This window comes from Rhinopithecus bieti, unplaced genomic scaffold (assembly GCF_001698545.2).
Source record: "Rhinopithecus bieti isolate Rb0 unplaced genomic scaffold, ASM169854v2 scaffold_10656, whole genome shotgun sequence".
Taxonomy (NCBI): domain Eukaryota; kingdom Metazoa; phylum Chordata; class Mammalia; order Primates; family Cercopithecidae; genus Rhinopithecus; species Rhinopithecus bieti.
The window spans coordinates 554,854-567,141 of record NW_016806449.1 but is presented as its reverse complement, the minus strand read 5'-3'; the positions used below and the strand labels follow the sequence as shown (position 1 = coordinate 567,141).

The 12,288-nt window shown below is 57.3% G+C and overlaps 1 protein-coding gene across 2 annotated transcripts; it reads left to right on the top strand.

Annotated features, from left to right (window-relative positions):
• Window positions 1-727: 727 nt before the first annotated feature.
• CRYGN (crystallin gamma N) lies at window positions 728-12,030 on the top strand. Of its 2 annotated transcripts, none has more exons than XM_017876671.1 (4): window positions 728-1,000; window positions 2,621-2,869; window positions 4,546-4,691; window positions 10,683-12,030. In XM_017876671.1, exons 1-4 carry the CDS (start codon window positions 980-982, stop codon window positions 10,813-10,815), a joined length of 549 nt encoding a protein of 182 aa, XP_017732160.1. In that variant the 5' UTR covers window positions 728-979; the 3' UTR covers window positions 10,816-12,030. The 2 variants fall into 2 exon arrangements, with proteins under 2 accessions (XP_017732160.1, XP_017732159.1); XM_017876670.1 differs by lacking the exon at window positions 10,683-12,030 and adding an exon at window positions 8,582-8,806.
• The last annotated feature ends 258 nt before the right edge of the window (window positions 12,031-12,288 follow it).

The window sequence follows — 12,288 nt, the reverse complement described above, 5'->3', positions numbered from 1 at the left end:
TGTTCTCAGCTCACCTCCCCAGACGTTTGGGGCTACACATCCTGTGGGCTCCATGTTCGCTCTGCTCACTCCACAATCTCTGAGCCTCTGCTTTCTGCCAAGTGCTTCCTCCAGGGCTCTGGGGAACTCTCCCTCCGCGGTGGGACTGCTTTGTGCAGTCAACTGATCCTGGGCATCCAGGGTGCTATGGTGGGTGCAGCAGAGAGGCAAGGGGCAGAGCACTGTGCCCCCAGCTCAGGGCAGCACGGGTCACCTGGGCACCCTAGGCAGGATCTTCAAGGAGAGAAGGACCCAGGGAGGGAGAGTGCCAGGGAGGGAGGCAGGCAGGAAGAGAGCAGGAGGAGAGGCAGGCCTGACCTGGCCTGGCATTTTGGGAAAAGGGGGAGGGAGTGCATCAGGGGCTGGGTGAGTAGGAGCAGGAGGTCTAAGGGGACCTGGGAGCTCAGACCAGAGCAGCCGGGGGAGGGGCGGTCAAGCGCTGTCTGTCCGGGAAGCTTGGGTTGCACCCTCCTGGAGAAAAGTTGGCACCAAGGTGAGACTGCATGCAGCCAGGTGAGAAAGGGGAGTGGACTGGGAAGCTCGGAACAGACCTTGGGAGGGAGGGAGATGGGCCTGAGGGCTGAGGGGCAGCGTCAGGGAAGAAAGGCCGGAGGGCTGGAGAGACACCCCCACTCCTCCCTTCACCACTCCAGGGCAGGACAGTGGCAGCCGCGGGCTGGGCGGGAGAGCTCAGGGAGGAAGGAGGCCTGGGAGCTAAACGCGCTGAGCGCACGGAGACCCCGGGCAGGGCGGGCTGCATTCGCGGTGGCACAGGGTGGCCGCGGCGGTTCTCAGCAGCCTGGTGGCCCCTCGGGCTTAGCACGCCCGACAGCACTAACGCGCAGGGGCCGGCCCAGCAAATCTTTTGTCCGGGACGGCGCTGAGCCAGCAGGGCGCTGCCCGGTATAAACCGGGACCCGCGGATGGGGCGGGGCGCACCATGGCGCAGCGCTCTGGGAAGGTGAGTGAGTCCCTCAACCCCAAGGAAACCGGGCAGGGCCCCACCTTCACCTCCTGTGCTAGGGGATTCAGGAGGGTGCACACTGTTGCTGGATGACAAACCCAAGGGATAGCTGGTTTAATTTCTTAATAAAACGGGGTGGCCTCGCTGTTGGCCTGGGGCCTCTCTAGTGTGGGTGGATAGGAAGGTCTCCATCTCCACTCCTTCTGTCCGGGGTTCCAACCCCTGGCCTGGCAGTCAGGAGCAGGGAGGGTGGTCAGACTCCCTGGGGCTTCCTCGGGGTGGGGGACTTGGCTTGTCCCACAGCCCTCGGCCCCACTGCTGCAGCTTCTTTGCCCAAGGCTGGTCTGTGTGGCTTTTCCTTCCTCAGGGTCTCTTCAGGGACACTCAGGGCTGGTTCTCTGAAAAATGTTGAGATTTGAGGGAACCCCGAATCCCTTTGGTGCCCAGGCCTCCCCGAAAGTCTCAGGGGCCCTCCACCAGCCCTGCCTGGTGCAGGAAGGATGGGAGACGTGGCTCTCCCTCCCTCTCTCCAGTGCCCCTAGCCTAGCCACTCCATGAAGCCTCTGGTTTCCGGGGCCACATTCCAGAGTGTCTGGGGGTGACTGTGTTGCTGTATCAGTCTGCATGGGCCAGGTGATGCTTCAGTAACAAAGGCCCCAGTAACTCTGGGGTGCAGAACACCAGGGTGTCCGCCTCCTTTCTGGTGAAAGCAGGTGGCCACACCTGACTCCAAGGGGGCTGGAAGGGCATTTCTCACATTCTTTTGAGCGAACTGAAGACACTGGTGAAGCACAAACGACCATAGTGATGGGGAACATCACTGCACTCTGACAGGACTGTTGTAGGGCCACAGTTCTTGAAACCCAAAGAGTTACAGAATGGCTGGGATTTTAGGTTCCACAGCAGGAAAGGAGTTTGGGGGGTTGTTACTGCTTCCCTGTGTTTTGTTTCGGGACAAGGACAACCTGTGGGTACCACGTAGCTATAGTACACGGTGTCTGAACTCCCACCAGGGTGATGGAGCTCCAGATCTCATACGTGCCTGCCACCCAAAGGAGTGGCCTACAAAACAGAGAGACAGGGTGGCACTTATAAGCCTCTTTTGAGAACATGAATCCCGAGCCGGGCCCTGACGCGGCTTCGTCCGATTCAGCCTCTCCAGTGAAGGAAGCCCAATCCCGGGAACCTTTCTGCAAAATACATGTTGGGTTACCACGAGAGGGCTGTGGGTGCAGTTTCTTCTTTTGAAAACACTTCCTTTAATGTTATTATCGGCTTTATGTTTTAAGAATTTAAAAATGAGTTAAAAAATGCAGTGGAAATTGACAAGAGCCGATTTTGAAATGGGCACCTAGACAAAGGAACCGCTGTGGACATTTGTCTGCTCCACTGTGAGCTCCTAAGGGTAGGAAGGAACAGGAGCTGTGTATGGCATCAGTCTGTCAGCTGTTCATTCTTTTGCCCAATTGGCAAAGAGTGTTACTGTGTGCAGCAGGACTGGGCTTTGGGGGGCCTGGGAGTAGGGATTCCGTCAAGGGTGCTGGGGCCCAGACGCCAACCTCCAACACTGAAGGAGAGAAGCCCCTGGCCCTCAGCTCTGTAACCTGCCCTTTCTAGATCACTCTCTATGAGGGCAAGCACTTCACGGGGAGGAAGCTGGAGGTCTTTGGGGACTGTGACAACTTCCAGGACCGGGGCTTTATGAACCGAGTGAACTCCATCCGTGTGGAGAGCGGAGCCTGGGTCTGCTTCGATCACCCTGACTTCCGGGGCCAGCAGTTCATCTTGGAGCACGGCGACTACCCCGACTTCTTCCGCTGGAACAGCCACAGTGACCACATGGGCTCCTGTCGGCCTGTGGGAATGGTGAGTGGGCCTGTCCACCGAGGGCTGAGTCTTCCTGCCGGAGGGACCGAGGGTCAGCCCTGGCAGACAGTGGCAAGGAATCGGGGAGTGTGGGCCTCCCAGCTTTAAAGTCTGTAAGACTGAGAGGGAGCTATACCCAGAGCCACCTGCTGGCATGAGGAGTAGGTGGGGGGCCGAGTTGCTGGGAACCGAGCGGGAGTGGCCCTGAGTTTTCATACAGGTATCAGGAAACCACTTTAAGTTTCGGATCCAAAAATCTAGCTGCATTTTCCATTTAAAATGCTGTTGAAATCGTCCAAATTTAGATTTCCAGCCAGATAAGGGACACTCAGCCAACGGGAGGCTGATTTGGGCCTAATGTGGCCACTGGTACAGGTGGTCTTGTAGCACATTCTGGAGCCTTCCATGCTGCGGTCTTGGAGTGGCTGATGGAGGAAGCTGAAGAATCACCCACCAGTCAGGGGAAAATTGGGGGGCAGGTCCCTTGGAATTGCACAGGGAGCTGCCACCCAAGAGGTGTATGCAGGGAGGGCAGACGAGGGGCATGGCTCCCCCGTGGCAAAGGACTGTTTCTGTCCAGCTGCTCCTAGGGTGGGATTTAAGCAAGGCCGTTCCCCCGGGTCATGAGTACTTGCTGACCTGCTGTGAGCTCTGGGAGCTTCAGGTGGGAAGTGGCGGATTCCTGAGCCTGGGGGTATGCGTGTCTCATCACAGAGGGTCTCGGCTTATGTCTGCCGAGGACCCTCTCCTGATGCCTGGGCCGGGCGGTTCTGGTGAATGTCTGAGGAACCCCAGGGAAGGGGCCTCTGTGTGGGGCCCCCTCTCTTTTCTGTATCAGTTGCAAAACCAGCTGGGCTTTGGCATCTCAAATTGTAAGAATGCTTTCTTAGTATTTCTTCCAGGCTGTGGTACATTTGGCAAAAAAGAAATTTAAATGGTTGGCCCTGGACCCTGCATAATGCTATTTATATGAAAAATATCCTTGGTATCTTGAGAACTGCTATTCTCCTAAGAGCTATCCTGGGGCCAGTTGTGACGCAGACCAGGCCCTGCCGGCTTCTGAGCCAGGCAGGGTCTGGCCCTCCTCTGTCTTTTGGAAATGCGGGAATCATATAGGGAGACATGCTGAGCCTCGGGGACAATGATGTCAAGGCCAGCAGGAGTTTCAGCACACGAGATCTGGTGTTTGTTTTAGATTCTTGGCTTTATGTTTTACTAAAAGGTTCTATTACAGTTTTAAAACGTTATCATTTGAAGGCTTGCCTGGGGGCTGCAGCCCCGGAGTGAAGTCAGAAACGGGAGTGTGTTGGTGTGACCAGGGCATGAGTCCCCCAGGCTGAGCACCCAGAGGGAGCCCCGAGACCCCAGCCCTGGTCTGAGCCTGACCTCTGGCCTCTGGTCAGTTTGGCTGTCTTTGGACCTCAGATTTTCTAGTTGTAGAAAGAGGTGCTTAGACCAGCTCAGTAGCTTGAAACAGTTTTAGAGTAATAGAACCCTTTCTTCCAACCACATCTCACGTGGAAGAACAAACAGAAGTGCGGGGTTGAAGTATGTGGGGTGGGGGTGCCCAGTGCCCTGGGTGCCTCCTAATTCCTTCCCGCCCAGGGCTTCTGTTCCTGGGAGAGGGGAATTCACAGCAGCCTTCTTCTTTCCTTCTTTTTTGCTTGGTCTTGGAGCACGGGGAACATTTCCGCCTAGAAATCTTCGAGGGTTGCAACTTCACGGGCCAGTGCCTGGAGTTCCTGGAGGACTGCCCCTTCCTGCAGAGTGGGGGCTGGGCCAAGAACTGCATCAACGCCATCAAGGTGTATGGGGACGGAGCGTGAGTACAGGCCAGCCACGGGGTGCCCCTGAGGCCCAGCTAGGCGCTTCAGCACCAGGCGTGGGAGGCTGCCCGCCATGCAGGGCTGGTGGGTGGGGTGGGAATGAGACTTGCAGCAGGGGGCAGCGTGGCCCTGGCCCCACAGGCCCTCTCTTTTCCTCAGCTGCCTCACCTGCCCCAGTCAAGCAGCAGGGAGATTCCCCTATGGCCCAGAAGGTTCTCAGAGAGGGACCCTGGGCCCCAGAGGCATCCTGAGACCTTCCCTGTAGGGTGTCAGTCCAGGAACAGAGGTAGGAGAGGGCCTTGAAAGCTGCACAGTTCTCTGCAATTGATCTGATGCAAGAGAACGCCTTTGGTTTTCTTGAGCCGGGGCGCACCTGCTTACCAAGGGATCCCCGAGGGCCTTACGGGCTGGAAAGCCACAGTGGGCTCACCTGCTCTGAGAAGGGTGGACCAGTCCACCCTGCCCAGCGCCTACCCAGCAAAGCTGACCCCTGAACCGGGCCTCTCTGCAAATCCCCACCACCCTGGCCTCTGGGGGAAGATGGACTTCAGGGTGGCTCACTTCTGGACAGAGAATAGCTGGGGGGATTTTGCCCAGGCCCAGACGGGTTTGTCTGCCCCACACTTGGGTTTCCTCCTGGTCAACCAACGGCAGCCTTCGTGCCCCCTCCTGCCCTCCCGCATACTCCCCTTTTGCAACTACCCTCTGAGCACCTTCAAGCTGGCCATCTATTTTCGTTGTCCAGCCCACACCTCTGTGTCAGGTAGATATTATTGCCCCCGTTCTACAAAGGGCAAGCTGAGACTCAGAAGGCTGACTGCCCAGCCGTCCCATGGGAGTGGCACAGCTGAGACTACAGCCAAGCCTGTGTCTGTCCCTGTTCCAGAGCTGGCCGCTTTCCCAGGCCTCAGTTCCCTCCCCTCAGGCCAAGAGCCCCTCACACAGGTTCCAGCTGGCTGTGCATGGTTCTGGCTCCTATCAAAGCAATTGAAGAACAATTTGCCTTCTATACTCCAGAGGTTCAAGGCCAGGGAGCTTTGGAGAGGATGCAGGGGGCAGAGGGACTGCAGGGAGACAGAGACTGAGCCAAGGCAGAGCTGGGCACAGGTGGCACCCCATGTCCATGGGCTCCAACCGCACAGTGAAAATATCCCCCCACAATTGTCTATGCTGAATATGTGCATTATTCCCTGAAAGATACCGTACAGCTATTTACATAGCATTTACGTTGGATTAGGTATCATAAGTAATCTAGAGATGATTTCAAGTCCAGTAAGTCCTCACTTAACATTGGGGATAGGTTCTTGGAGACTGTGACTTTAAGTGAAACGATGTATGGCAGGTCCTTGAATATGTTGTCTTGTTCAATGTGGATTCATTATAAGATTGATGAGGGGAGAAATGGCTTTGTTATATATCGCGTGCTGAAAGCCATGGTTCCCAAATACCTACTGATGGGGTTAAGCGAGGACTTACTATATATGGGAGGATACGCGTGGGTTATATGCAAATACAATGCCATTTTATATCAGGAACTTGAGCATCCTTGGATTTTGATATCCAAGGGAAGTCCTGGAACCAGTTCCCAGGGATAGGGAGGGACTGTGTACATCCCACCTTTCCCTGGTGGCCTGATAGTGGCAGAAATCTGCTGTTTCTGTCACTCTAGCTAGCTCCAGGATTCCATTTTACAAAATTGCATTTTGCCCTAAATTGGTGGCACCTGGAGCCTGGGGTGGCATTCCAAAGCAAGAATTTGCCCTGGAAAACTTGCTGGCTAAATTGTGTCTTGTAAGGCCCAAGTCACACCTTTGCATGGAGGATGTCCAGAGGCCCGAGACACAATCCCCCCGGCCCACCGCCAACACTCAGGGCTTGTTGAGAAGGAAGGTGGAGAAGGTGGAGATGAACATTTCTCTGACTGAGGGGCACACAGTCCGTCTCCTTCAATCCCCACCGTCCCTGCGAGGAGCCAGCTGTCAGTCCCCCAGGTGGGGGCCCAGGTGCTCAGCCTTTGCCGCCTAAGACTCTAACTCTTACACAAATGTAAGCCCTTGTCAAGGAGGTAATGCCCCCGGGTCCCCTGGATCCGGAGGGGACGCTGCTAGGAGGCCTTTCCTGGGGTCTGGGGAGTGGGTGAGGCAGGGCCCCTCCACCACCTCCCACTGCCAAGACTCCTTCCCTCTGGGTCCCACATCAGCCCAGGCATGACCCGTCCCCTCAGATCCATGTCCTGGTGGGCTTTCGGAGGAGAATGTGCTGGCATTCTGCCCCCAACCACCCCCACCTGGGGAAGGGCACAGTGCTGATGTGGGCAGGACAGGCTCCTCCCAGTAGCCACAGCCAGGACAGGGGACAGGAGGATGGGCGGTTCCCTGCCCCTTCCTTTTGGGGGTGTCCATGTGAGCACCCTCATGTGGCCCAGGACATGGCTTAGGGTATTTCTTGCCCACCACAGGGTAGGAAAGGACCAGCTGACTCCCTGAGGTGCCTCTGAGGCCCCAGCTATGGCATAGGTATGGGGTCAGAAAGCTCTAGGTGTGGAGGAGCATGGATGCGGGGGCCTTGAGGGTGGGGTCCAGGCTGGACCAGGCCTGCCAAGAGTCCCCCAGCAGGTGCTCCAGGCTGGCTCACACCCTCTGCCTCTCTCTCTTCCTTCCTGGCGCCAACCCTCGAGACAGCAGACTGTGCCAGGCACCAGGTGTGACAAGCCTCACTCGTCTCAGAGATGGTGAGGGAAGGACAGGGTCAGGCCAGCCCCTGCTCTGAGCTGTCCTGAGCCGTCTTCCTTGTATCACATGCCCCTTCCCAGGCAGAGGCCACTACCCTGGACCTCCAGTCCCTTCCTCCTGTTCCCCCATTCCCTCCCCACCGCACCTTCCTGCTTTTCTGGGCCGGGCCCACAGCTTCCTGGGTGATGAAGGTCTGTGTTCTCTCCTGCCCCCACCAGCCCCAGGTCCTCCGGGCTCCGTAAAGACTTGTCCTGACTGTTTCTGCTCTCTGGATTGTTGGTGGCCACCCCGGTGGTGTGCAGAAGGGGAGGAGGAGAGGAAGGGGCCCCACTTGGGACTCCCTGACCCTTCTCTGTGCCCTGCAGGCTCCTCTGTGCAACTGTACCCCCACAGCCCATTTCCTCTGCAGGAGAGGCCCCATGAGGGCAGGAGGGGGCAGGAACCATGTCGTGTGACTATGGCACCTCTGGTACCTGACACGGTGTTAGGCACACATGTGGGAACCCACTGGCATTCACTGAATGAATGGTGCCCTCTGTGCCAGGCCCCCCGTCAGGTGCTGGGGGCACTGTCTGTGCAAGGTGGTCCTTATCAGGGAATAGGAGTGCGTGGGGCGTGCAGTGATGGCGGGAGTGCATCCTTGCCAAGGACGGTTGAAATGCAGTGGTGCGATCTCGGCTCACTGCAACCTCCGCCTCCCTGGTTCAAGCAATTCTCTTGCCTCAGTCTCCTGAGTAGCTGGGATTACAGGCAGGCACCACCACGCCCGGCTAATTTTTGCATTTTTAGTAGAGACAGGGTTTCACCACATTGGCCAGGCTGCTCTCGAACTCCTGACCACAAGAGATCTGCCTGCCTTGGCCTCCCAAAGTTCTGGGCATGAGCCACCACACCCGGCCAGGACTGGTCAGTTTTAAAATGTGGACGTTACTAGGCCTGTCCCCACACATGTCACACCCCTGCACGGACCCCACACGGCACTGGGGCAGGAAATAAAAGCCAAGGAGGGCACCGTGGGTGCCTTCGTGTAGCCCAGAGTGAAGGGGCCGCTCGGCCGGGAGGGGTTGCTGGGTGGCCAGGCTGTGCAAGCTCTTCTGTCCGGAGTCCAGGGGGGCTTCCCGGCGGCCCCTGATCCCCACTCCCCTGGCCTCCAGGTGGGTCCTGTATGAGGAGCCCAACTACCGTGGCCGCATGTACGTGGTGGAGAGGGGCGACTTCCGCAGCTTCTCCGACTGGGAGGCCCACAGCGCGCGGGTGCAGTCGCTCCGCAGAGTGGCCAACTTCTTCTAGCCGAGCCCTCCCACCAGGATGGCCAGGCACAGCTCTGGGGACAGGGGCAGCCCCTTGCAGTCCCACCCAGACCTCGGGACCTTGGGCAATAAAAGTCCTCAAAGCCAACGGGCGGCTTCTGAGTGCTCTCTTGGCAATGGACGTCCCAGCCCTGGGAGGAGCCGGATGATCCAGGGTGCTTTCCCAGACTCCCAGGGACCCCCTGGGCCAGGGAGGGGAGAGTGGTGGGGAGAGGTGATGAGAAGCGATGGGGAGAGGGAAGGGTCGGAACCCAGGCTGGTGCAGGACTCCCCAGGCTCACTTGGGGCTCTGCCTCTCTGTGACTCAGCAAGGTGAGGTTGCCAGGCTGCGTGGCTGAAGGCCTGACCCAGGGTCTCTGTGTCTGATCTCTGGGTTTTATCCTCATGGCTAATCTTGGCCTTGGAGTTTCTAAGGGTGACCGCTCTGGAAGGATGGTTTGCACCCAGGGTAGACCCCTCTCCTGCAAAAGAGAAAAAAATTAGTGGTGGTGAGTGTCGGGGTGGGGGTTTAGCTTGAACAGGTGGGCTCTGTGGGAATGGAGGGGCTTTCGGGGAGAAAGGGAAATGGGGCGTGTCTACTGCAGCTGTAGCCCCTGGAGCAGTGGGGCCGGCAGACCCAGAACCGGCAGCCTTGGCTCGGGTCTTCACCTCGTGCAGCACCAAGCACCTGCCTGCAGAATTCCTCCAGGCCTGGGCCCTCTCCAGAACACTGGGTCCTCCTGTTGGGGTGGGCTTGAATCTCGAGGGGACACCCCACCCCTGGGGGACAGAAGGGAGGGAGGAAGCCTGTCCTGGAAGGAGATACTCAGCCCACGCAGTGGGATTCCTGAGCATAAGAGGGTCCACGTCCCCAAAAGTATCCCCCCACTGCCTCCCCACCCATGCCTATGCTTCCAGCTCACGGGGGAGAGAGGAAAGGACCCTCGAGGGGGAACTCTGGTCCCTGGGGGTGGCCCAGGTAACTCCCTGCTGCCAGCAGCCCCCCAGGAGAGTCCTGAATGGAGGCTGCCTGTGAGGAAACCGTAGCCCACTCCAGAAGGAGGCAACAGATGGAGTGCTCTGTGCTTCTGAGGAGAACGCAGGGGCTCTGGACCCAAGGTCCCTGAGCATGGGGCTGCTGGACATGGAGACTCCAAAGATGTTCACACGGCCTGTGCCTGGACCAAGGCCTGGCTGGATGAGGGATCAGTGGGGGGCCAGGTACATGGGTTGGATCACCCATGCGCCCACAGCGTTCTGGTCAGGGACCTGGACCTCTAATTCCCCACAGAGATCCCAGAGGGCCCCCCACCAGCTGGCTCCCGACTGGCCTCTCAGTTCCCGGGTCCTCCTCACCACACATCTTGCTCCGGTTTTCTGAGTAGGTGGAGGAGTTTGGACTGGGGATCAGCCCCTCTAGGCTGGTCGCCCGGCTCAGGACTCCGAGGGAAAGCCCGTGAGCCCTGGGTTACCATCTGAATTGAACTGAGACATGCTGACAGGCCCGGAGGGTGATGGATGTATGGCAGGGAGCTCAGGGAAGGAACACAGGGTTCCCAAAGGAAAAACAAAATCTCAGGGGCTGATTCTGCCACAGAGTGTGGTGGCCTGAGTGTGGTGGGCCAGGGGATGGCTGTCCCGTTCCTGGGTGTCCTCCAGCCCCTCCTTATCCCTCACTGAGAGAGCAATGGAAAAAGAGTCACGATGAGTCACTCAATTCACCCAAGACCATGCCCCACCAAGAGCTGGGTGGCAAAGGCGGAGGGGCCATGACTGCTGTGGGAGCCCCTTAGGCTGTCCCATGACAGCTGAGGCCAAATGAAGATATGAAACCACTAGGCAACCATCCACTCCGCCCAGGAAAGGGGCAGGGGCTCCCTGCTGCCATGTGGTAGACGGGTCCACAAAAGGCCTGCTCTGTACCCCTAATGCCCTGGCCCCTCCTCCTTTCACCTGCAAACCACAGAGCATGCAGCCCTAGAAGCTTCGGAGCTGAGGACTTCCAGGTAAGCAGCTCTCTTCAATCAGATCAAGGACTGGAAGAGGCCACCACAAAACCAGCAACAACCCAGCCACCTTTCCTGACTGCAAAGCTCTGAGCCTGGAACCGGTCGACATGGAAATGCACCTGCACTGTTTCTGAGCCGGGAGAGTGTTTGCTTAAAATCATGCCCTCAGTTTTCATTTCTCTGCCAGTTTGTTAGGGAGGTGGAGCCTTCTGTGTGGCATATCTGCCAGCGGGAGGCCCTCCCCACCCATGGCAAGGGCCCTGTCTTTTCTGAAACAGCCGTCCAACCCTCCACAGCCTCCTTGGGCCTTGGCACCCTGCTGCCCTCAGGCCTCCACAATCTCGCACCTGTTAGCCCACGGCTGACGATGGTGATGATGTTGATGGATATTTGTGGAGCACTGACTTCATGCCAGGCTCTGTAGTAGCTGGAATCTGTGTAATTTTACTTATCACATACAATAATGCCAAGATGATGATACGCTTATCACCACTGTGCAGACGAGTAGAGCTAGACACAGATGGGTTAAGCAACTTGCCCAGGGTCACACAGCAGTCAGGACTAAAACCCAGGTCTGGCTGGCTGATTGATCCTTTTTGTTCCTAACCACTCCTCTATACTGCACCACACCTTTGCATATTTAGATATATTTTTGTCATGAATTTGGTGCAAACCCAAAGCCTCTCCAGGCCTCAGACCCTGTTCTGTGAAATGAGTACAATCATGTCTGTTGTGCCAACTGTATACCCTTGTAAAAGCCAAAGGCGTGACCTGTGAGCAGGTGCCATATGAGGGCTGGTTAGTGGTAGGTGACCCAGCAGGTGACGGGGTGGGGAAGCAGGCAGGGGAGTAGCGTCACAGGAGAGAGGGTAACGTGGCTCCAAACTCCAACCTGATTCCCACTCCATCACTCACTAGGATATGACATTGGAGAAGCCACTGCTGTGTGTCTCAGTGTCCTCAGACATAGAGCAGTGGTAATCATTCCGCCCCCTCATAGGCAATTAATGCCTGGGGAATGAAATGAGAACCACAGGCCCCACCAGTTCAGTCCAGGTCCTTGGGAGTCACGGGAAAAACCAGGCCTAGCAGTCCTTCCCATGAGTTCCAGAGGCTTCCCCTGAGCTCTTCCTCTCCTCCCCAGCACCAAGGCATAGCAGCACCTCATTAACTGGTGATTTAATGCTTCTCGAATGGGCTTTGTGCTCCTGGGTGACCTCCTCCTCACCCCAGCCCCCTGCTCCCTAATCTGTCAGCAAATCTGCTTTTTGTCTGAAGAGGAAAAACAAGATTCCCACCAAAGTGCTTGTGGGCAGCTTGTAATTTATCTGAAGTCTGTCCAGGGGTCGATGGACCGAGGGTGAGAGGCCCTCAGAGCCACACATGCTTCACATATTTCTGCCTCCCTCTGTGGTTTGGAAAGCTGGGACTTTCACAGAGCCATCCCCTCATGTCCTCAGCCCTGGGTCCCCCTGCCCTGCCGGCCCCCTGCACACTGTTTATCAGGTCCAGTCTGACCACAGGAAAAACATTCCCTTTGAATCCCCCCAGCCACCCCATCCC